The 25,788-nt window shown below is 41.8% G+C and overlaps 1 protein-coding gene across 5 annotated transcripts in view; it reads right to left on the bottom strand.

Annotated features, from left to right (window-relative positions):
• Positions 1-2,327: 2,327 nt before the first annotated feature.
• MAPK10 (mitogen-activated protein kinase 10) overlaps positions 2,328-25,788 on the bottom strand; it is a 161,778-nt gene continuing 138,317 nt past the window's right edge. For 4 of the 5 annotated variants that reach the window (XM_040420461.1, XM_040420462.1, XM_040420463.1 and 1 more), the window contains one exon: positions 2,393-2,535. In XM_040420461.1, coding sequence (XP_040276395.1) covers positions 2,393-2,535 — 143 coding nt within the window. Of the gene's footprint in view, positions 2,541-25,788 lie in introns of all 5 variants that reach the window. The other variant, XM_040420464.1, reaches the window with a different exon arrangement.

Here is a 25,788-nt window from a genome sequence, read left to right as displayed (position 1 = left end):
TCTTCAGTTTCTCAAGACTCATGTGTAGACAGATGTACCAATGCAATATTTCACAGAATATTCTCAGAAATAATGTTAAAGGGGTTGTGCACGTTTGGGGTGGTTTTAGGCAAACCCACCTCCTGGGTAGATCTGCGAAGGGAAGCATACTTACCTGTTTAATGATGCTGGCTCATGGCTCCTGAGCTTTGTGGCCTCCCCTGCTCTGCTCGAGTCCCCGGATTTAAACCTCCGGTTTGACACTGCTGCAGCCAATTGCTGGCCATAACGGTGACCTGCTCTTCTTGCATTATGGCAAATGGTCACATGACACTACATCCAGATACAAAAACGGAGCAGCGGAGGCCACAGAGCACAGGAGCTAGCATCGGGAAGCAGCTAGGAGCTAGCACCGGATAAGTGGGCCTCCCCTTCCAGGTCTCCCAAGGAGAGAGGGGTTTGCCTATACCCCCCCTCACAAAACGTACACAACCCCTTTAAAACCAGCACCATTGTAGAGAATATCTAATTCAATGCTAGGTTAGAAACAGCCGTATATTTCCTGGCAGACATTTGTGAAATGAAAATGAAGCTCAAAATCTGCATTGCCTTATACACAATAAAATTATATTTTACGCCAAATTAACATGTCCAGCGTCATTCCACTAAACAGGGGATTTGAGTAATAGAGTTTATTTTGCAGAGGTATATACTCAGTCCACAAAATGCCAACATCTAACAAAACATGTTCAGTCAATAAACAGGAAAAGACTCTCAAGTGTTATTCTCCTGAGGATTAAAACATACAACATGGCAATGATACATTTCATCCCTGATGCGTATTACACAAATTATACTGCAAGAAAGAATGGCTCTCGTGCATGACTCCTAACACAGACAAAAAATGCAGGAAGTGCCAGTTCCAACCAATGAAGTCATTGCTTTCATTTTCTAAACTATGTCAAATGGAACCTGGTGGGTTGGTGTGGGCAAGAGCTCCTACTTTGGTCTGAGTTCGTTTTCATTGTCCCACCACATTTTCAGTTCAGAACATTTGTTAACTCAAGACGATCAGCACCATTATCACCATTTCTTTCAAAATACATTTCACTTTAAAAAAGATGGCTATTCGAAAAAAATCCCTAAATGTACAATGTCACAAAACCATAAGCCACTGAAAAGCTAAATGTGTGTGCTGCTCTCTCACACATGCCAACAGTCCCAATTTTTCCAGGGAAACCATGGGACTTCAACAAGGCACGGATTTGTGAAAACCTTGCTCAAAGGTGGGCATTCCCAGGTGATGTGGAGGCGTTTCCAGAATTTAGGGGGCAAGTCTTAAATGCCCCGATTCTGGCCACTCAAATGTTGGCAATATGATCTCTATATCAAACCAAAGTAAGTCGAATACACTATTTACACCCAGGGGTTACTGCAAAAGGCCAACATTATTTCTACTGTACTCCTGTCCAGTATAAAGAAAAAAACTAAAATATACAGTTGTATAAAGGTTTACTTTACCTCAACTGCTGGTTTAATTCAGCACATCTGGTCAGAAATAAAAAATATTGTGCATGTAAAAAAATAAATAGCTATTCGAACTGTGAAGAAGTGTTTGGAGAGTTTGTGTCGTTGCATTATCCATATGATTTTCACCGCTATTTCATGCTCCCTTCTGCTAGAGATGCTTTCTGGTCTTAGAATACAAAGTTTCCTTTTTTTATATCACAATTTGACAAATGTATGAACTTAACATCTTACGTACAGTACTAGCGTTATTTTACAGCGAGAATTCAGGTAGCTAACACAAAACAGGCCCTATAATACTATATATACTGTTCTATGTAATAACTACTGTACAGTTGTGTTTTCCTCTTTTAATAATATACATATATGCTTGCATGTATACAGTACATCTGATGTACAAGTGTGAAATTATCTACATCCATTTACCTGGAGAAATGGAAGGGTTTCAAACAATTCCGATGAGAAAAAATACGTACAGTACAGGCATACGTCCACACAGACACGCACACGCCTCTATGGTTACTGCACATTTTTGTCATCTCATGATGAGAAAAGATAATTGGATCTTGCTGGTTTTGCAGCCATTCGTTTTATAACGTATGCAAAGAGATTTTTTTAAGTAACCCTTTTTTTTTCTTGCAGTAAGCATAACCAGAAGACCAAAGCGGAGCAACTATAAGTTAAATATACATTTGAGCTTAGCTGCATGACATAACTCTGTAGGAGAAGCAGGCTAGAAGGGAAATAATTTAACTCTCTACTTCCTTTCTTGCAATTACATATATATATATATATATATATAAATATATATATATATATCTATATTGATTCTTTTCCAATCACATCATCGTCTGAAGAAGGAGGGATTTCTCAGGCAGGCGGCTAGTCACCTGCAACAACCGAGGGCTCCGGCAGAAGCTTCCAGGCTGCTGTCTGTATCGGATGCCAGTGTCTGGTCGGTGGACATGGAGGATATATCATTGACGGATGAGGAGGGAGGGAGGCTCTCGCTGCTGTTCACTGCTGCACCTGTGCTAAGAAAATTAACAAAAAAGCAATATAACCTTAGTAAATTCAGTCAAAGTTAAAGAGGTTTTCCATAATCATAAAACAAGGCTACTTTCTCCCAGAAACAGTGCCACATCTGCCATTGGTTGAGTCTGGAATTGCAGTTGGCTCTATTGAAGTAAAAGAAGCTGAGCTGCAATACCACACATGATAGGCCAGGTTCACATCTGTGTTTTGAGCTCCAGCAGACTGTCAAAACTGACAAAAAATACTATATGTTTTTGTCCAACTGAAAGCATTCCAAATTTTCAAACAAGACCATCACCACTACATCGGGAGATATAGATGTTAGAGTGAAAGCAGTGAAACCTGCTTTTACTTTCACTTTCAGCTGCAACCTGATTTGTAATAGCTTCCCATTTGGAGGAGATTATGCTGTGATTCTGGTCTTGTTTGATTGCTTGGCCAGTTTTCAAACAAGACCAGGACCATATTTCTAGCTGCTACCAATCCCAAGATATGAGGGGTTAAAGCAGACCTCCCCTTTTCAGTCTGGAGGAGGGGTACAGTTGGGGATACCGTAAGGTTAAAATTCGGTATGTCACTAAGGGGTTAAAATGCAATTGTGTCCCCTGAGTTGTATGCCAACTATATTTACTTCAGACATATATTACAAATCTACAATAAAAAAAAGTGACATTTGTGGGAGGGTTTTTACAATTTTAATGTGACTGTTAGGAGGGTAAATTGGGCACTGATATAATGTGGAGTGTATTTAGAATACATCATGTCACCATGGTCTGCTTAACCTTTATAGAGAATGCTATTTTGAGCCTCATGTTTTGATTAGATGCATTTTATGATTTTAATGATTAACAAAGACTGGCAAACAAGTCATCATTGATTGTAGTTACAATCTGGCTTCACACAAACATTTCTGAGAAATGTGATGCATAATTATATCACTGCAGTGATATACATCAGGGAATAATGATGAGCAGAAAAATCCAATAGAGTTTTGCTTCTTTTATAATTATATGAACAATGGGTAGCATTCTACTGCCTGAGTACCATTTTCTGAGCATCCAATTACAAAATGATACTTCCTGAGAAGCTGCATCAAAATAATTACAAAATGGCAATGTCATAACTACCAAGGAGGTAAAGTATCGTTTCTCCTACGCCAGTTTTCTAGTGTAAAAAAGTCACAAAACTGGGCTCTGCAATTTTTTTTATTCAATTGTGACTTTTTTAGTCACAACTGGCATTTTTATGCTGCCTTCGCCAGGTTTCCAAAAAGGGGGCATTGTGAGGGTAGACGCTCTGAAGGATTGCGTCTTGTCATAAATGACATGCTTCCTTTAGCAGCACAGGCTGTAGCACACGCTGGTCATGATAAATCAGGGTCTTAGAGTTAATCAGTGCTCCAACTATCAATTTTTATTACAAGAAAAGTTTGGAATTTTGGGTGGAAATCCTATTTAAACACAGCCTGTCATGTTAAACATGGTGTCAATTCTATAGGCAGCATGTTATAGACCAGAAAGAGCTGAGCAGATGGATATAAAGTTTTGTTAGACAGTCCAATTTGTAACTTGTTGATTGAAATCTCTGCTTTTTCTTTGAATAAGGAGTCTAGTGGGCCATATTATCAGTGATTGACAACAATCTTTCTATATATACTCATACAGGGAAGCTGTCAGTCACTGAGAAGGACAGCCCACTGGACTCAAACAAAGAAAGAGCAGGAAATTCAATGAATAACTGACATTTTACATGGAATCTTTTCCCACATCAACCTGTGAATCAACCTGCTCAGCTCCTCCTGCTCTATAGTATGCTACCTGCAGATAAGAATGCATGTTCAACATGACAAGTTTCCTTTAAAGCCAAAGTTCAGCAACAAAGCAATGAATATCAACATACCAAGTAACATTATAACAGTAATTTTCCAGTATGATGTCTCCTTTTGTATTAAATGATGTTCTCCTGTTTGCAACTGCCATTATATGACATCACTTTGAAACAAACAGACCTAACCGTTGTGGTCACAGGAAAAAAAATCAAAGGGCCTAAGATGGATCAGGGCAGAAGGCCAAAAAATAGAACTGTATTCGCCTGTCATGTAGTCCACACCTCAAGTCATGTATGTAACGCTTTAAAATGTTCTTAAAAAAGATTAATTCAGCATTATTTCAATTTTCAGCTCATGGGGCTCAGGCACCATCATGTTCTGGCAGGTGGTGCCCATGAAAAAAAGTTTAAAGGGAATGTGTCATCTGAAAACAAATTAATGTTAAATCATGTTTTTGTATGTAAATATCTATTTTTAAAGAATTTTTGGGGATGTAATTTTGAATTACCCTTGTCAATATAATAAAAAACTAAAATCCTGCAATTTTTGTACTGACTACTAAGCTTAATAGGAGGTTTGTACAGATCACATTAGTGCAGTTATCTGCTTATCATTACAGGTAGGATTAAAATCACAGATATTATCAATATATAGATCACATAGGATCCGCGATTTCACAGCTTATCTACTCCCTCCTAATCTCTGCACAGGGCATGCCTAAAAAACTCCTATAGAAGTCAGCGAGGTCTCCTGTCTATTGTGTCTATGGCCCATGTGGCTACTGTAATGCATATATCTAAAGTATATATCTAAAAGGGAATAATGAAAAATAAAGATACTGCCTTATAATTGTAATGTTTTATACATTTATAAATAAAGATATATATAAAAAAAAAAAAATGTATTATCCACTGCCGTTATGAAATGGTTGTTGGCCATTACTTCAATGTCACGCTTCAGTGTGAGAGGGAAACACCACACCGAGCATAAGAGGGAAGGGTGAAACAGGGAATCAGGCCTGAGAACTAGGGAAGGAAAATGGACACCTCCTAGTGAAAACCCTAACCAAAATCCTGACTGACTACCAGTATGAACAGACCCCAAAGGTAGGTGAGTTCATACGCAGGAATACCTAGAGTCCTATAGGACCCTGGTACTAATGGCAGGGATGAGACTACCTGATCCTCCAAAAGGAAGGACGAACAGGAGTCTACTTCAGGCCTAATACAAACAATAAGGAAATGCAACACACAGAACCCAAACAAAATACAAAAGGGAAAGGAAAGACTTAACTTCAAAGGAGCAATGGAAGCACCAGGAACTCAGCCGAGATCTAACCACAATCTATCCAAAATGTCCAAACAGAAGCTATAAACCGCACAGCATTGTGGGAGAAGCAACTATAAATAGAGAAGGTTAAATGACCCTAATAGCCACATCTGAGGAAAGAAGGTGTGGCAAGCACCAGAAACAACACAGACATCATTTGATCCAAACGGAAAACATGTCAGATCAAACCACGTGTTGACAGTTTCACCGATCTCCTGCCACCTGTCGCAGGAACGTCCGTGACAATCAGTCTGATATGGGTGTTAACATACATTAATACACTACTTTCAACTGGACATCATATATACAGAAAGATCTGTCCTTTTCAGATCCTTACTAAGTGTGGCAGATATTACTTGATCCAGCATAGGATTCATAAAAGTAGTGATGAGCGGCAGGGGCCATATTCGTGATATTTCACAAATTCTTTGTAGAATATTCGTTATATTCGCAAATAGAAAAAAGACGAATATTCTAAAAAACTAATATATTCACTATAGTGCTATATATTTGTTTTTTCCAATATTCGTAATTTTTTTCATTTAAAGTCATCATGATTCCTCCCTGCTTAAGTTGTTGTGGGCCAATGACTCATTGACCCACAAGCAAGAAGCAGGAAGGAATCATGTGTTCACTGTTCAGATGGGAAAAAATGATGAATATTCGCTATAATGAATATATAGCACTATATTCAAAATATTCGTGAATTTTCAAAGTTGCAATATTCGCGAATAATATTCGCTATTCGAATATTCGCGCTCAACACTACATAAAATTAAAAGCATCATGCAGGCAATGAGAGTGCAATGATTGTATACATTGAGATACACTGAGATACCGTATCTTCTCCCATGCTGGCAAACACAATATTCTCTAGGACAGTGATGGTGAACCTTTTAAAGACCGGGTGCCCAAACGGCATCCCAAAACCCACTTATTTATCGCTAACAAACTAAGCTAAATACTAAAGTCCAATATACTGTAGTATATCTTCCATGTATTTTATCATTTAGCTATAAAAGCCAGCTTACATTCAATGTGCTGCCTGTGCTGTTAATAGTGCGCCATGCGATGATTAAAGGCAGGAAAGGTCTAAGGCATATTGGTACGCCTTGGACTTTTTCCAGGGTGCGGAAAAAGTCTTTTTCCAGGGGCTGCTCTAGGCTATAGAAAGAGTTTTGTGCAAACTCCTGGCATTAAGCAAGTCTTTCTGTTATAAAATGCCTGCTGTTTTGATTCCATACTTTAAAATGTGGTACAATCACACCTTTAACCTGTCAACTCTTGGAACTAATTTCACCTTGTTATGGACTATTGATACAAAATGGATACTTGCTTGTTGAGGACTATGTTTAGCTAAGATGGCGGCCAGGCATTCAGCCAACACCTATAAACTAGAATCTTACTTTGTGTTTTATCATGTGTTTCTTTGTGGTTTCCGTTCAGCTCAAGCAAGCAGTTACAAAGAGGTTTCCGTTCAGCTCAAGCAAGCAGTTACAAAGAATAAGAAGTAACGGTATCTCCCACGAGCAAGGGGGGAGGGTGGAGGAATTTCTTCTTCTGGCCGTCAAGGTTACAGAAAAGCATAGAGTGTTCGTAGCCAATAGAAAAGATATACTTTATCTTTCACCCCCCCTCCCTGTCGTAAAACCTATGTATTGTGTGTTGTTTTCAGAAAAATAAAGCAGAGATCCTGTTTAACTCCTTGCTGTGAGTTGTCTCAGTCTGATCTCTCCGTGCACGTACATTAATTAATTTGGAGCAGTACATCAACCGAACTGGCAGCTTGGCCAGAACCAGAACAACCTGAAACCTCAAGTGCATTATTAACACTTCAGAGGCAATTTTTGTTTATGATTGCATGTTACTCATTTTTGGATAAAAATCATTTTTTTTCCAATTGGCCTTTATAAAAAATATTGAGCTGTTCTGCCACAAAGGGTTAACTGACAATTTGTGTGACTGATACTTACACTTTGTGCAGTCATCTAATAAACCTTATCTCTAGTGATTAGGCATCAACTTGGCAATGTGGACAAATGTAAAGTTATGCATCTTGGTAGTAATAATCTCTGTGCTTCATATAGGTGATGTAACACTGGGAGAGTCACTTATAGAGAAGGATTTGGGTGTCCTCGTGGATGATCGATTAAATTACAGCATACAATGTCAGTCAGCTGCTTCTAAGGCCACCAGGATATTGTCATGCATTAAACGAGGCCGGAAGGACGCACTGCAGCTGGAAAAAGTACAGAGGAGAGCGACTAAACTGATAAGGGGAATGGAGGGTCTTAGTTATGAAGAAAGATTAAAAGAATTGAATTTATTTAGTCTTGAGAAGAGACGTCTAAGAGGGGACATGATTAACCTATACCAATATATAAATGGGCCATACAAAAAATACGGTGAAAAACTGTTCCATGTAAAATGCGCTCAAAAGACAAGGGGGCACTGCCTCCAATTGGAGAAGAAAAAGTTCAGTCTCCGGAAGCGTCAAAGCTCCTTTACTGTAAGAACTGTGAAGCTGTGGAATAGACTTCCTCAGGACGTGGTCACAGCAGGAACAGTAGACAGTTTCAAAAAGGGTTTAGACGAATTGTTAAAAGTAAAAAACATTAATGCTTATGAAAATGTGTAGAAATCTGAGTCTCAATTCCTTTTTGGATTCGCATCCCCACCTATCCCTTGGTTGAACCTGATGTTTTTTTCAACCGTATTAACTATGTAACTATGTAAACTACTGAGAGGTCATAAACACTTATTTAAGCCAAATTCTTATCATTAAAATAAGAACTGAGCTACAATGAGTGTTTATAAGGTCAGAGAGCAGAGATAAGGAGCCATCAGCTCCTGGTCTGATGGAAAAGACAGAAAATCCAAAGGGTGCTACTAGAGCTCAAATGAGTACAAAGCAATAATAAAAAGAAATTGCCCCCAAAAGTGTACATAGCCTTTAAGTGCACCTTCTTCATTTACAGTGTTAATCTCTGATGACATGTTATAAAATATGTCATTTAGTATAACATTTTTTAATAAATGATAATTTTTAGTGTGTTTAAAAAAATATATATATATATATCTAAATGCTGTTAAGAACAGCTCAGGCAAAATGCTCACTCATCGGGAAATAGAATAAAAAAATCGGTGACAAATTCCCTTTAAGATGTCCTTTCCTGTCCTTTCCGCTAAAGTGTTTTGATTGTTCTTATGTCTTCATTGTCTCTTTTTTGGCAAGAAACAAACTCATCAGAAATTGGAAATTCCGGATACAAAACCTGGAAATTTACTGTCTACTATAATTATTTCAAACACTGATGAGAACATATAATTGTATGAGAATATATAATTATATATCAACAAAATGAGGACCGGTACTATATAGTATCCATTGAAATAGTTACTTTATTATTAAAAATGACAAAAAAGACATAAACCAATACATAAACATAGAGACCATTCAGAGTGCCATACAAGGCAGCCCACATATAATTACTGTAACAGCCATGGATAATCACTATACATTCAGCTATATTGATTGGAAGGCGCTATAGATCAACCGTCAGGTCAGCATAGAATATCCAAGCTGGCTCTGGCTGTGTCAACAGCTCCCTAACTCCAAAGGTACATGCAGCTGGGGCATAGGCAGGGTATAACCAAAATACTTATGTGGAGGCCGACATCCTATATGATGCATCACGATGCTACCATATGTGTAGTCAGACCGATCAAGGTCTCATTCTCTTACCCTATATCCAGTGCGGTATACGTGTGGGCTGGCTGGGTTAGGCGTGCTCCTCGACGCACGTTTCGCTTTTAATGCTTCATCAGGAGGGGCTGATGAAGCATTAAAAGCTTTTTTGTCATTTTTAATAATAAAGTAACTATTTCAATGGATACTATATAGTACCGGTCCTCATTTTGTTGATATATATTTAGGTGGTACATCCCTGTTATGTAACAGGCTGTGTCGATCTAGTTGAATTATTTGAATATATAATTATACATAGTCTTAACCCAGCCAAAACAAAATCCCTGTCCATATGCCCTATCAGAGGATATGCTTGCTAGAAAGAAATCTAGAAATTTATGCGCCCGAGCAGGAAGCTGCAAAGAGTGACTCTCACTGGGGCAGACCTAGCTCATCCAATTATTAAATGGTCAGCATATAACACTGCATTTAATGCCAGCCAGTGTTTCCTCAGCTGATCACTAAACTGTTCCTTTCTCAAAGCATCAGGCACGATTCCCATTATTTTCTAAAATTCTAAAAGTTCCAATAACAAGCATAGAAATAATCTTTCAATGGCTTTTTAAAAATGTGGCCATTTAATATATTATGAAAGGGCGGTCATTATACGGCGTGATACACCCTGACTGCTGGGGTGAAAGTAAGGGAACGCATCTACAGCTGAGAGTAGAATAATTGATCTCTGAAACTGGAAATAAAGGGGGATAAAAACGAACAACTGGTAACGAGTCCGCTCACTTAAACACACTCTTTAAAATTTCATATGAAATCATGAAAGTTTGTTTCAATCGGGTGACTGGAGGAATTAGCATGCATGAACACATCTGGAAGAGAATTCAGCAAGCACAAAAGATGAGGCACGAAGACCACACAGAGCACTAGATAATAAAGAACAGCATGCAATAATTCCTCTAGTCAAACATAAATGTACTGGGGAATATAATTAGAAGCATGAGGCTTCTGAGAAAGAACCTGAAATGCCTTTGAATTGAAGTTCAAAAACCTTAACAATCAGAATTGAGTTCATGAAAAATGTACATTTTGTGATGCTGGGGCTCTTTTAATAGAACGGTTCCTTTGGCTTTGATGGCACTGTACTGGAAGAAATGGATTGCAACGTATCCCAAAGTGTCATGCACCCTACGTAGAAGCTGGATACTCAAGGGTGTATAGTTACAAGCTGCTAGGAAAAAAAGTGACCAAATTTAAATGTCCTTGGTAAGAGTTGAGTGAATCCTTGCTCATTAGCTATCATCTGGTAGCGTGCGAGTGACAAGGGCACTTTTCTTTTTCCCAAACTTTGACTGCTTTAGGGGTGAAGCTGGCACCATTACCATTGCTAATGCAGTGACTGACGATGTGCTCGGTGTCAGTCTGAATACAAATGAGAAGCTTCACAAATGCATCAAGTAAGTCATTCTTCCACATAAGGAACCATTTTTACTGGTCTCTCACCCCCTACAGTGAACACTCGCATGGTTCCCAATAGGGGTAATAGAGGTCTGACTACTGGCATGTCAAAAACACTGCATAAACAGAAGGCAATGAGGAGAAAATGCATTTTTACAATTTTTTTAAAACAAATTCTGTCTATTTTCTTAAGCTTGGAAAAAAGATATCCAACAGAAATGTATAGACAATATCCCCTTGGGACTAACCAACTTTTTTTTTTTTTTTTTTTTAGCTTGGCACCATTTTGAGGTACATATAGCTTATCTATTAACTTTTATTAATTTTAGGGTGGGCATAAGAGGAGAACACTGTAATTCTGTCACTGTGTTTTGCGCTACACCTTGGACTGTGCAGTAAAAAGAACATTAATTCTATGATTATGGAGACAGATGTGTCCACCCTTACATTTTCTTGGATTTAGTTAAAGGGGTTATCCCATGATTAATGTAGAAAAAGAAAAGTATACATAATCTAGTACATGAAAATATATTTTGAATCAAGTAGAATCAGCCCTGTACCTCACATAGATCTGGAGCGCGCCACTGTACTCCTGAGTGATACAAAGCTACCGGACATTACTTAATATGGAGCGCCTGCTAATGCATTGGAGTCTATGAGAGAATCAAACGATGATTGCTTGTTATAGTTCCTTAGGGGAACTATAGAAAAGTGTAAAAAGAAATCAATGTTTTTAAAACTAATAAAATATATATAAAAATTAAAAACACCCATCCGAAGCAAAATAAAAATACATAAACGATAACAAAATAAACATCATGGGCATTATCGTGTGCAAAAACGCCCATACTATTAAAATCAAAAAATTATCCCATACAGCAAACGGCAAAACGGGGGGAAAAAAAGTCAAAATTGCCAATTCATAATTTTTTTTTTTGTCGCTTCACCTCCCACAAAAAAATAAAATAAAAAGTGATCAAAAACTCATACACACTCCAGAATGGTATCAATGAAAAGTACAGATCGGCCTGCAAAAAATGGGTGCTCACAATGCTCCATACAGGGAGTGCAGAATTATTAGGCAAGTTGTATTTTTGAGGATTAATTTTATTATTGAACAACAACCATGTTCTCAATGAACCCAAAAAACTCATTAATATCAAAGCTGAATATTTTTGGAAGAAGTTTTTAGTTTGTTTTTAGTTTTAGCTATTTTAGGGGGATATCTGTGTGTGCAGGTGACTATTACTGTGCATAATTATTAGGCAACTTAACAAAAAACAAATATATACCCATTTCAATTATTTATTTTTACCAGTGAAACCAATATAACATCTCAACATTCACAAATATACATTTCTGACATTCAAAAACAAAACAAAAACAAATCAGTGACCAATATAGCCACCTTTCTTTGCAAGGACACTCAAAAGCCTGCCATCCATGGATTCTGTCAGTGTTTTGATCTGTTCACCATCAACATTGCGTGCAGCAGCAACCACAGCCTCCCAGACACTGTTCAGAGAGGTGTACTGTTTTCCCTCCTTGTAAATCTCACATTTGATGATGGACCACAGGTTCTCAATGGGGTTCAGATCAGGTGAACAAGGAGGCCATGTCATTAGATTTTCTTCTTTTATACCCTTTCTTGCCAGCCACGCTGTGGAGTACTTGGACGCGTGTGATGGAGCATTGTCCTGCATGAAAATCATGTTTTTCTTGAAGGATGCAGACTTCTTCCTGTACCACTGCTTGAAGAAGGTGTCTTCCAGAAACTGGCAGTAGGACTGGGAGTTGTGACTCCATCCTCAACCCAAAAAGGCCCCACAAGCTCATCTTTGATGATACCAGCCCAAACTAGTACTCCACCTCCACCTTGCTGGCGTCTGAGTCGGACTGGAGCTCTCTGCCCTTTACCAATCCAGCAACGGGCCCATCCATCTGGCCCATCAAGACTCACTCTCATTTCATCAGTCCATAAAACCTTAGAAAAATCAGTCTTGACGTTTCAGCTTGTGTGTCTTGTTCAGTGGTGGTCGTCTTTCAGCCTTTCTTACCTTGGCCATGTCTCTGAGTATTGCACACCTTGTGCTTTTGGGCACTCCAGTGATGTTGCAGCTCTGAAATATGGCCAAACTGGTGGCAAGTGGCATCTTGGCAGCTGCACGCTTGACTTTTCTCAGTTCATGGGCAGTTATTTTGCGCCTTGGTTTTTCCACACGCTTCTTGCGACCCTGTTGACTATTTTGAATGAAACACTTGATTGTTCGATGATCACGCTTCAGAAGCTTTGCAATTTTAAGAGTGCTGCATCCCTCTGCAAGATATCTCACTATTTTTGACTTTTCTGAGCCTGTCAAGTCCTTCTTTTGACCCATTTTGCCAAAGGAAAGGAATTTGCCTAATAATTATGCACACCTAATATAGGGTGTTGATGTCATTAGACCACACCCCTTCTCATTACAGAGATGCACATCACCTAATATGCTTAATTGGTAGTAGGCTTTCGAGCCTATACAGCTTGGAGTAAGACAACATGCATAAAGAGGATGATGTGGTCAAAAAACTCATTTGCCTAATAATTCTGCACGCAGTGTATACATAACTACAAAAATGTTATAGGGGTCAGAATATGATGAAACAAAACAACAATTTTTTTAAAGGTCTTTATTTTTTTTCAGTATTAAAACGGAAGAAAAACTACACATATGCGGTAACACAACCACACAGACTCAGGGCTTATTCACACCGTCGTTGTGGTTCCATGGCTGTATTGCGGCACGCATATGGCGGGTCTGCAATACACGGGCACTGGCCAGTGTGCACTCCGCATCACGGATGCGGACCCATTCACTTTAATGGTTATGCAATCTCGGAGATGCAGAACGGAAGCACAGAGTTTCTGTCCGTGCCTCCGCACCGCAAAAAATAGAACTTGCACTATTTTTTTGCGGTGGGGAAGGATCACGGACATGGGTCTCGATCCGTTTCGGCAGCCGCATGGACGTTGCTCGTACATTGGGGGCAGAACGGAACAACAATGCCCGTGTGGATAAGCCTTTAATATAGTATAGACATCTAGTGACATGGTACTATGCCACCAGCCATCTCGGGATATGGTAAGTTACACCAAAAGGAATGGAAACAAAGGACACATCTGTATACAGTGTTTTAGGTCTTATTACATTTGCTAAATAAAAATGTATTTTTATGTAAAGAAAATCATTTTTGTCACAGTCTCAATCTAATTTTTTTACTTTTTTCTATTTTTTAAAAAAAATAAACTACTGTATATTGTAATAATGGCCATGTGCATTCCACATTTTGCCGAACAGCTGGCCCCTAATAGAACAGTGTGGACTTGTCCATAATGCGGACAATAATAGAACATGTTCTATTTATTTTTTTGCTTAACGGCCATGTGGACACGGAATGCACACAGTAATTTCCATTTTTTTTTTAGGCCTATTGAACTGAGTTGTTCCACATACGGGCTGCAAAAGAAAAATGGGACGGACACGGAGAAAAAAAAACATTTGTGTTCATGAGCCCTGATCAACCAAAGTTTGTGTATTTGTTAAACTATGTTTATCAGCATTAGAGGCTCCGTTAGGAATATCCATTAAGGATTCTATCATTTTTGAAAGAAAAAATAGCGCTGCACTATATAGTGCCACTGGTGTCCACAGTGTGTCTTAGTTTCCATTTATAAGATAGGTGTTGACAAAACATTAGAATGGAGCATAATTTCAGTGTAATCCTTTATGATGCAGTGGACGAACTCATATAAAAGTTGTAGGCTGTCACATTTTGATAAAATCTGATAAAAGTATTACTAATATTTTATAGGCATTCACTATTAATTTGCTACAATCTCTTGCATTGCTTGCAAATTCATCCATCTTTTATTTCAACGAACAGAGAGATTTGGACGACTGCCGCAAGAACAATGGAAAATCATTAGTGAACAAGGTCACCCATCGTGAGTTCTAAGATGAAGGCATGAAATAACAGGCACGTGCAGTACACCAAGCGGCATATGCCATAGCATCTGTTTTAAGCTGTACTATCAAATCTGATTATAGTGTGCTGATTTTGGTGTTTTAGCCTACTTTGTGCAATATATAAATACTTCCATTGGTCTTGCCTTTAATTTTGAGCAAAACACATTTTTAAGCATATTTGAAGATCTTGACAGTGACTTTCCTAATAGAAAATGTGATAGATAACCTACAGTATCTCACAAAAGTCAGTACACCCCTCACATTTTTGTAAATATTGTGTTATATCTTTTCATGTGACAACACTGAAGATTAGGGTTGAGCGAACCCGAACTGTAAAGTTCTGGTTCGTACCGAACTACGATTTTTTTACCCTGGACCTTTTACAGAAAAGTTCGGGTTCTAGTTCGGTGTTCGGCGATTTAATGGCACTTTTTGAAAGACTGCAGGGCAGCCAATCAACAAGCGTTTAACTCGTGTGCCCTTAGAAGCTATCACAGTCATGCCTACTATTGATTCTATATAAGCTGGAGTCACGTAGCGGCGCACGTCACTCTGCTCTTACTAGTGTACGGATAGGATGCTGCTGCTGTGAGGGAGAGAATAGGAAAGAATCTGATATCAGGCGATTTTTTTTGTGTGGGTGCAATGCAACATTTTTGTACCCTACCCTGAGCACAGTGACACAGAAAAATAAGTTTTATCCGTCTTTTAGTTAGTTATGTGGGCGTCGGCGGCCATTTTGGGCAAGTTCAGTGCACCAGCACTGCATATGTGCCAGGAACAATAATTTAATCCTGTTCTTTTAGTTCAGTGGGCAACATTTAACCCTTTTTTAAAAGGAACCTGTCATGTGGATATTTGATTATAATCTAACTAATTATATACAATCATTAACTACTAAAAAGTACCTTAGATGTATTCACTTACTGGTGTGACAGATGGTTACCTCATAATATACACACAAAGATGCCACATGCTAATGAGCTGATTTGAGTCCAGCGTGATGTCATTGAGTCCAGCGTTTATTTAATTCAGAGCTATAGCCACTCCCCTGCCCACCTGCTGCTGATTCATATGGAAAATAATGTCATTCAGCAGCAGGTAGACGGGGAGAGTCAGGAGCTCATGAATATTCATGACTCATCATTATCAGCTGGAGCTTTTCAATACAAGATGTTAAAGAAAATGACCCAGCATTTTGCTAAGAGAATCAGTCACTTATTTATGTTGCCCTTAGTTTGGACACCATAAAACTCGTGACAGGTTCCCTTTAAGTGCACCTGCACTGAATATGTGCCAGGGGAAGGGATAATAATATTGGTAATCCGTCTGTGAGTTCAGGGACCCAGGGGGTGACATAAAAAAAAAATTCTGTAAAGTACCCCTGTGCTGCATATGTGAGTGTAATCAATTCAGTAAATCCATCTGTTAGATTCTGGGGGATAGATTTTATTTATTTTTGCTAAAAGTACATTTGCGCCCTGCACTGCATTTGTGATAGTGAAAGAAAATCAGTTAAATCCATCTGTTTAATTGTGGGTGAAAAATTCGTATTTTTTTTTGCCATAAAGTACCTTTGCGGCCTGCACTGCATTTCTGATACAATACAACCGTTAAATACTGCTGTTATATTTTTGTTTGAAAAAAACCCCCACCCTTTTTGTGCTAGATAGTACATTTGCGGCCTGCGCTGCATTTCTGACAGTCCAATAAAACAGTTAAAGGGCTTCTGTCACCCCCCAAAACTCATTTTTCATTTTTGGGCATATTAAAATCCTTATTGGACGACTATTCCCTATGTAGGGCTCTTAACTTGTTCTGTGGCTTAGTTTTATAAAAAATCGAGCTTTTAAAATATGCAAATGACTTCACTACCAGCAAGTAGGGCGTCTACTTGCTGGTAGCCGCTGCATCCTCCTTTTAAAAAACCGCCCCCTCCTCCAGTTGATTGACAGGGCCAGCGAGCACTCTCCTCCTCCGGCTGGCCCTGTCAGCATTTCAAATCCCGCGCCTGCGCCTTACATGTCTTCATTCGGCGCAGGCGCTCTGAGAGAAGGATGCTCGCTTCCTCAGCACTCCCTCAGTGCGCCTGCGCCGATGACGTCTTCTCTTTTGGGTTTAGAGGTGACGTCATCGGCGCAGGCGCACTGAGGGAGTGCTGAGGAAGCGAGCGTCCTTCTCTCAGAGCGCCTGCGCCGAATGAAGACACGTAAGGCGCAGGATTTGAAATGCTGACAGGGCCAGCCGGAGGAGGAGAGCGCTCGCTGGCCCTGTCAATCAACTGGAGGAGGGGGCGGTTTTTTAAAAGGAGGATGCGGCGGCTACCAGCAAGTAGACGCCCTATTTGCTGGTAGTGAAGTCATTAGCATATTTTAAAAGCTTGATTTTTTATGAAACAAAGCCACAGAACAAGGTAAGAGCCCTATATAGGGAATAGTCGTCCAATAAGGATTTTAATATGCCCAAAAATGAAAAATGAGTTTTGGGGGGTGACAGAAGTCGTTTGAAAAAAAGTCACTTTTTTTTTGCGAGATAGCACATTTGCGGCCTGCGCTGCATTTCTGACAGACCAATAAAACCGTTAAAGGGAGTCTGTCATCAGCATTTCACTTTTTTAACCCTTCCCATAGCTCCCTAGCATGCTTACATTTAATAAAAATGTTACCTCTGGCATCAATCCTGGACTTATAGAACCATCAAAAACGATCTTTATAACTTATGCAAATGAGGGCTCGCAAGTGCCCAGGGGCGGCGCTCGTTGGTGCCCTGCTTGCTCAGCCTTTTCATTGCGTCCCCCCGCCCCTTCCTACCCTCCGCCCGCCCATCCTTTCCCTCTGACCGCCTTTCTACTAACTTGTTATTCTGCCGAGATCCCGCGCCTGCGCAGTCAGTCCATCGGCCGGCGCACGCGCACTGCGATGCCCATTCCTTGTACGGCATCACAGTAACTATTGCGCATGCGCCGGCTAACGGAGCGAAGCCGGCGCATGCGCATTAATTAAGACACACGGAAACAAACACGGATCACGAAACAACGGAACCCCGTTTTGCGGACCGCTAAAAAATACTGTCGTGTGCATGAGGCCTAAGCCAGCTCCGGCTTGCTGACCAATCGCAATTGTTCAGCCAAGCAACAATCAAAATTATCTTTCTCACACAAAATGGTAACGTTACTCTCTTCAGAGAAAGGATTCGTTAATTCCTTTGCTTAGAACACGGAAGACTTAGCAAATAAGATTTTTCAATCTTTTAATAAAAGGTGAAAGGAAAAACAGTGCATATATACATTTACAGAAAAATGACTATTCTAGATAATAGTAATTCAAGGTAATAGTGATTCACGACAGTTAAAATAAAAGGGATAATGGATGAAAAGTATACTTAAGTTCAATTGTTTCAGTCCTTGAAGCCGTTGTGCAATCCGATTGGTATAATATCAGTGGACCCTGAGCACTGACAGTTAGAAAGAGATACAAATCCATGTGTTAAGGCAAAGCAGGGTTGCCATACAATGCCCTGACACCATCTTATAACAGTTCTAAAACAGGAGGTGCCAGCAGTTCTGCCCACCAATGGTACGAACGTCTGGGCAGGGTCGAGGAGGTTTCAGCAAGGTTTATGACCCAGCTAAGGTCAGCCCAGAATGTCCTTATTCTGACTGAGCCCACAGTTCTGTGTAACCACTAAATAAAGCTATGAAATTCATGTATTAATGACCCTTATGATTTTACGAGTCTAAGGCCTCATGCACACGACCGTTGTTTTATTCCGTGTCCGTTGTTCCGTTTTTCGTGATTTTCTGCGGACCCATTGACTTTCAATGGGTCCGTTGAAAACTCGGCTGATGCACCGTTTGTCATCCGCGTCCGTGATCCATGGTTCCAGTCCGTCAAAAAATATAACCTGTCCTATTTTTTTCACGGAAAACGGTTGGCGGACCCATTCAAGTCAATGGGACCGTGAAAAAACGCGGAGGCACACAAGATTGTCATCCGCGTCCGCGTCCGTTTTTTTTCCTATCATTTGCATGGCAAACTTGACTTAGACTTTTTTTTACTTTCCTTCATGTCTGGTGATCCTCCAAAAATAAAGGAAGACACGCGGAAACAAAAACGGAAACGGATCACGGAACAACGGAACCCCATTTTGCGGAACGGAACACAACAACGGTCGTGTGCATGAGGCCTAATAAGACCAAACTTGACTCTGCTGGGGCTTGTGGTTCTCCAGGACGTATTAAAGCTGGCTTTTCAGCCTTCCAAGGGCACAAGAACATACTGTTTGATATCTCCGCGATCGCAATGGTCCACGGAGGTTGAATCCGGCCTTAGCCAGTGCAGAATATGCCTACGACCAGAGATATGAAAAATGACAGTTTAAGTCCCTCAAAGGTTCAATAGGTCGCTTTCCCATCTCTCTCTGATCCCTGCTGGGACTGTAGTCAGAATGTCTGGCTAATGTTATTGCAGGATCCCGTATTTTACGATGAGCCTCGGCAAGGGGGCTTTTGAAGCTCCCATCCTTATCTTTATGACGGGGAAGTGTAATTTTCAATTACTAGGACACAGCTGCAAGCAAGGGAATATTTCTCTTGTAAAGCAGAATAAAGGGGGCCTCTAGGCCTGTGAGTGTATTTAAAAAGGGAACTCTACTTGGTGTAACCTCGTGACAGAGTAGACACCTCAAAAACCAAAAAAGGTCTCTGGCTCCTCCTGCTTCCTATTCTGCTGCATTCATGGCCTCTTCATCCCCCTCTGGAGTGACAGTGGCACCTGCCACCCCGCAAACAGCGGATGAGGCAGCAACGCCACCACCTTGGTCACCAAGCATCTCTACAATGTCCCATGGAAGCGTTCAGCTGTCTATCTCCCAAACACTGGAGCGAAAGAGGAAGTACCCCCCTACCCACCTGCGATCCCTGGCCCTGAATGCCAGCATTTCAAAATTCCTGGCCTTTGAAATGCTGTCATTCCGTCTGGTGGACACGGACAGTTTTAAGAATCTGATGGCGGTGTCATGCCCTGCTCAGGTTATGTGCGGAGGTCTGCCAGGCTAGCAGCACATGTGTAGTTTGTTTTGTGTTTGGATTTGAGCTGTATCCGCCTCCTTCTAGGTGCACTGGGTGGGGTCGTTTGTATGAGTTTAAATTGCTCCCTTTCCCAGTGTCCTGTGCGGGTTATAGCTTCTATCTTGCTCTAAGGAAGGAAGGAAGGAAGGAAGGAATTGCTGTTTCTGCTCAGCTACAGATAAGTTGGTTTTGTTTCTCTCTTGTGTTCTGTCTAGGCTGTTAGGGAGACACCTGCTCCCTCCTTGCTTGAGGAAGCAGGCTGTCTCTTTTCCCATTTTCCACTATCTTAGGGATCTTAAGGTTTCTTCAGTCTTAGGCACGGGGGCATGTTTATTTCCACCTTCAGGGTCTGAATGTGGGCACAGAAGTCCAGGGAGAGTTGGTAGGGATTTGCTAGGAGGTGACCTTTATCCACAGCTTCTGGCCTAGACACTTGTTTCATGGTTTTCTGTGTTTCTATTGTATCTTGTATCCTACCCAGCATGACATTATAACCCGCCCATACTTAGACTGCCATTTCTCAGCTGCTTTGAGATGGAGTCAATGGATGCACTAGTTGATCGCATGCAGGGATTATCCCTAGAGGTTGCTGATCTGCGTAATTTGGTCACACGGTGTCAGAATGCTCTGGCATCAGGTGCAATAGGAGGAAGTCCAATTTTTGGGGAGCCTAGAGTCGCTCTCCCTGATAGATTTTACAGGGGGTGTGGATGACTTTATCCGCTTTAGAGAGTCATGCAAGCTGTATTTTCGGCTGCGTCCATCTTCATTTCGTGATGAGAGTCAGAGGGTAGGGATAATCATATCCCTGCTTAAAGGGGATGCGCAATCCTGGGCCCTTTCTCGGCCGTCCGGTCGGTGGAAGAATTTTTTAAAGCCTTGGGATTCATTTATGATGACCCAGATCGGGTCTCGATGGCGAAATCTAAATTGCATAATTTATTACAAGGTAAACATACAGCAGAGGCTTACTGCATTAAATTTAGGAGATGGGCTACTGAGTCAGAGTGGAATGACCCCGCGCTACGTAGTCAGTTTTGTCAGGGGTTGTCTGAGATATTAAAAGATGCCCTTGCTTTTCATGAGTACCCGGATACATTGGAGAATGCTATGTCTTTGGCAGTACGGTTAGATTGACGTATTAGAGAGAGGTATAAGGTTCCCTCCGCGCGAGGGATACCTTCTGTGAGTGGTTTCGTCTCACCTGTTCCCCAGGGTGATATGACATGTAACTCTGGGGTAGGGGAGGAACCCATGCAGCTGGGTCAGGTGTCTTTCCTTTCTGGTAATAGGAACTTTAGGAGGTTGCATAAGTTATGTTATTACTGTGGAGAAAGTGGTCATTTTATTTTTGCTTGTCCTTTAGTTAAACCGCATGTTGATGATAAAGAATCACAAAGAGGTTTACATAAAGAAAAGAAAAAAACATCCCTGACTCTTAGTAGTGTGAATGGGGTGGCGGAGCAAGCAGGTATGCAAGCTCCCTGTAATACTCGTTTTCTCCTTCCAGCTATGGTGGCGCTAGACTCAAGAAAATTTAATGTTGAAGTATTCCTTGACTGTGGTGCTGGGGTAAACTTTATTGACTTTCTTTTTCTTCAAAATCTGGGCCTAAGTACTTGCACTTTAGAAAGAGAAATTCCGGTTTTCGCAATTGACTCTTTCCCTCTTTCTCAAAGGAGTCTCACTCATATTGCTCATGGTATTCAGTTAAGGGTGGGTGATTCACATGTTGAGATTATGTCTTGTTTTGTCATGAAGGACTTGCCCGCTCCTATAGTCTTAGGGTTACCGTGGTTGACAAAACATAACCCAATTATAGATTGGCAGGCAAGACATGTCACTGGTTGGAGTGAATTTTGTTCGGTGTCTTGGCACATCTATCTCTGGTGTGTCTACTACGGTTTTACCTCAGTATCTCTCAGATTTTGCGGATGTCTTTTCGGAGGGTGGGGCTCAGGAATTGAATCCTCATCGTGACTATGATTGTTCAGTTAATCTCATCCCAGGGGCTAAGTTGCCAAAGTCTAAGCTGTACAATCTTTCTCAACCTGAAAGAGAGGTCATGCAGAAGTATATTGCCGAGAGTTTGGCAAAAGGTCATATTAGACCATCTAAGTCTCCGGTTGCAGTTGGTTTATTCTTTGTAAAGAAAAAGGATGGATCACTTAGACCTTGTTTGGATTTCCGGGAATTGTACCGTATTACAGTCCGTGATCCGTATTCCCTTCCTTTGATCTCTGACCTTTTTGATCAAATTGTTGGAGCCAAGGTGTTCTCCAAGTTAGATTTAAGAGGGGCCTACAATCTGATCAGAATCAAGGAAGGGGATGAGTGGAAAACGGCCTTCAACACGCACGATGGTCATTTCGAGAATCTGGTTATACCTTTTGGGTTAACTAACGCGCCAGCAGTGTTTCAGCGATTTGTCAATGACATTTTCCATCATTTTGTGGGAAGGTTCGTGGTAATTTACTTGGATGACATTCTAATTTACTCTCCTGATCTGAAGACCCATCAGGATCACGTGAGACAGGTTTTGTCGATCCTTCGGGAGAATAAATTATATGACAAATTGGAGAAATGTGTTTTCTGTGCAGGAACTTCCGTTTCTGGGATATCTGCTTTCTGACTCTGGTTTTCGTATGGACCCCGAAAAGGTCTGGGCGGTTCTGGAATGGGACCAACCGGAGAATCAGAAAGCTTTGATGCGGTTTACCAATTATTATAGAAAATTTATCTTGAACTATTCTACCATTGTAAAACCTCTGACCGATATGACTAAGAAGGGCGTCGACTTCTCTGTCTGGTCGGAGGAGGCATTGCAGGCCTTTTCGGCTATTAAGGAGTGTTTTGCGTCTGCTCCCATTCTGATGCAGCCCGATGTGTCTCAGCCATTTGTGGTGGAGGTGGATGCATCAGAGGTGGGGGTTGGAGCAGTGTTGTCGCAGGGTTCGGCTCCTGGCAAATGGGTTCCGTGTGCTTTTTTTTCCAAGAAGCTCTCGGTCGCCGAGAGAAATTTTGATGTAGGAGATAGGGAATTGCTGGCCATCAAATTGGCCTTTAAGGAATGGCGTCACTGGTTGGAGGGGGCGTCTCACCCCGTTACGGTATATACTGATCATAAGAATTTGGCTTACCTGCAATCTGCCAAGCGTCTGAATCCTAGACAGGCTAGATGGTCACTGTTCTTTACTAGGTTAAATTTTGTGGTTACTTTTCGCCCGGGGGTTAAAAACGTCAAGGCAGATGCATTGTCTCGTAGTTTTCCTGGGGGGAGGTGATTCAGAGGATCCTGCTCCGATTTTGGCTGATGGGGTGGTGGTCTCCGCTCTGTACCCCGAATTGGAGATGGAGGTGTTGGGAGTCCAGGAGGGGGCCCCTGATTCTTGTCCCCCAGGGAGGGTTGTTTGTTCTTGATGGACTGCGATACAAGGTATTCAAGGAACATCACGATACTGTCCTTGCTGGACATCCTGGTGGCAAGCCCACCTTTGATCTTATTTCCCAGAGGTTCTGGTGGCCCGGGTTACGTAAGAGTGTTGAGGATTACGTAGCAGCTTGTGAGACCTGGGCACGGTCAAAGGTTGCTCACACTCGACCTTCTGGTTCACTTCTTCCTTTGCCTATTCCATCTCGTCCTTGGACGCACTTGTCTATGGACTTTATTACGGATCTGCCGAGTTCCTCCGGGAAAACTGTGATTCTGGTGGTTGTTGACCGTTTTAGTAAAATGGCTCACTTTGTATCGTTAGCTAGTTTGCCCAATGCCAAGACTCTTGCTCAGGTTTTTGTTGATAACATCGTGAAATTACATGGCATTCCCTCGGATGTGGTTTCTGGTAGGGGCATGCAGTTTGTTTCCATGTTTTGGAGGACGTTCTGCTCTCGGCTTGGCATTCAACTTTCACTCTCTTCGGCTTTTCATCCGCAGTCAAATGGGCAGACAGAGCGTACTAATCAAAACCTGGAGACCTACTTGAGGTGCTTTGTGCCTGAGAATCAGGAGGACTGGTCCTCATTCTTATCCCTAGCAGAGTTTGCTTTGAATAACCGTAGGCAGGAGTCCACGGGTAAGTCGCCATTTTTTCGCGCATACGGTTTTCATCCTCAGTTTGGTACCTTTTCTGGGACTAGTTCCTCTGGGATGCCAGAGGAGGAGAGATTTTCTTCTGCCCTGTCTTCTATCTGGCGGAGGATCCAAGTAAATTTGGAGAAGATGGGTGAGAGGTATAAGCGAATGGCTGACAAGAGACGTATGACTGGTCCAGACCTGTGTGTGGGTGATCTGGTGTGGTTATCTACTAAAAATATTAAACTGAAAGTGTCATCTTGGAAACTGGGTCCAAGATTTATTTTCGTCTGGATCTTCCGCAGATCTGGAGGATCCATGATGTGTTCCACAGGTCTTTACTGAAGAAATATGTGAAACCGGTGGAACCATCGCCATTGTCCCCTCCCCCTGTTCTGGTTGATGGAAATTTAGAGTTCGAGATCTCTAGGGTTCTCGACTCACGTGTTCTTCGGGGTTCCCTTCAGTACCTGGTGCACTGAAGGGGAAACGGCCCCGAGGAGAGGATGTGGGTTCCGGCTGTGGATGTTAGTGCCAGCCGACTGGTGAGGGCCTTTCACAGGGCCCACCCGGATAAAGTTGGGCCGGGGTGTCCGGAGGTCACCCGTAGAAGGGGGGGGGGTACTGTCATGCCCTGCTCAGGTTATGTGCGGAGGTCTGCCAGGCTAGCAGCACATGTGTAGTTTTTTTTGTTTTGGGTTTGGATTTGAGCTGTATCCGCCCCCTTCCAGGTGCACTGGGTGGGGTTGTTTGTATGATTTTAAATTACTCCCTTTCCCAGTGTCCTGTGCGGGTTATAGCTTCTATCTTGCTCTAAGGAAGGAAGGAAGGAATTGCTGTTTCTGCTCAGCTACAGATAAGTTGGTTTTGTTTCTCTCTTGTGTTCTGTCCAGGCTGTTAGGGAGACACCTGCTCCCTCGTTGCTTTATGAAGCAGGCTGTCTCTTTTCCCCTTTTCCACTATCTTAGGGATCTTAGGGTTTCTTCAGTCTTAGGCACGGGGGCACGTTCATGCCCACCTTCAGGGTCTGAACGTGGGCACAGAAGTCCAGGGAGAGTTGGTAGGTATTTGCTAGGAGGTGACCTTTATCCACAGCTTCTGGCCTAGACACTTGTTTCATGGTTTTCTGTGTTTCTATTGTATCTTGTATCCTACCCAGCGTGACAGGCGGTGGCTGTCCCACAGTACGTTGTGCCCAGCCGCCACTACTTTTCCAGGCAAGCCATCCCTTCCTGCACAACCAAGTGGGGGACAAAATCAGGTGTGCACTGCGCAACGCCATCTGTGGCAAGGTCCACCTAACGACGGATACGTGGACCAGTAAGCACGGTCAGGGACGTTATATCCCCCTAACAGCACACTGGATAAATGCAGTGGCGGCTGGGCCTGAGGCGGATAGCAGTTTGGCGCATGTCCTTCCACCAGTTTGCCTCCTGTTGCTTCCTCCTCCTACTCCGCTTCCTCATTCTCTACCGCCTCATCATCCGGTCAGCGTAACACCTTCACCACCAACTTCAGCACAGCCAGGGGTAAACGACAGCAGACAGTTTTGAAACATATCTGTTTGGAGGACAAACCCCACACCGCACAGGAGCTATGGACGGGCATGGAACAACAGACCGATGAGTGGTTGGTGCCAGTGAGCCTCAAGCCCGGCCTGGTGGTGTGCGATAATGGGCGAAATCTCGTAGCAGCTCTGGGCCTAGCCGGTTTGACGCACATCCCTTGCCTGGCGCATGTGCTGAATTTAATTTAATAACTTGTCCCACATTTCCGCCCGATCACATT

Source organism: Bufo bufo, chromosome 2, assembly GCF_905171765.1.
Source record: "Bufo bufo chromosome 2, aBufBuf1.1, whole genome shotgun sequence".
Classification (NCBI taxonomy): domain Eukaryota; kingdom Metazoa; phylum Chordata; class Amphibia; order Anura; family Bufonidae; genus Bufo; species Bufo bufo.
The sequence above is the reverse complement of the archived record's forward strand: the minus strand, read 5'-3'. Positions and strand labels throughout refer to the sequence as shown.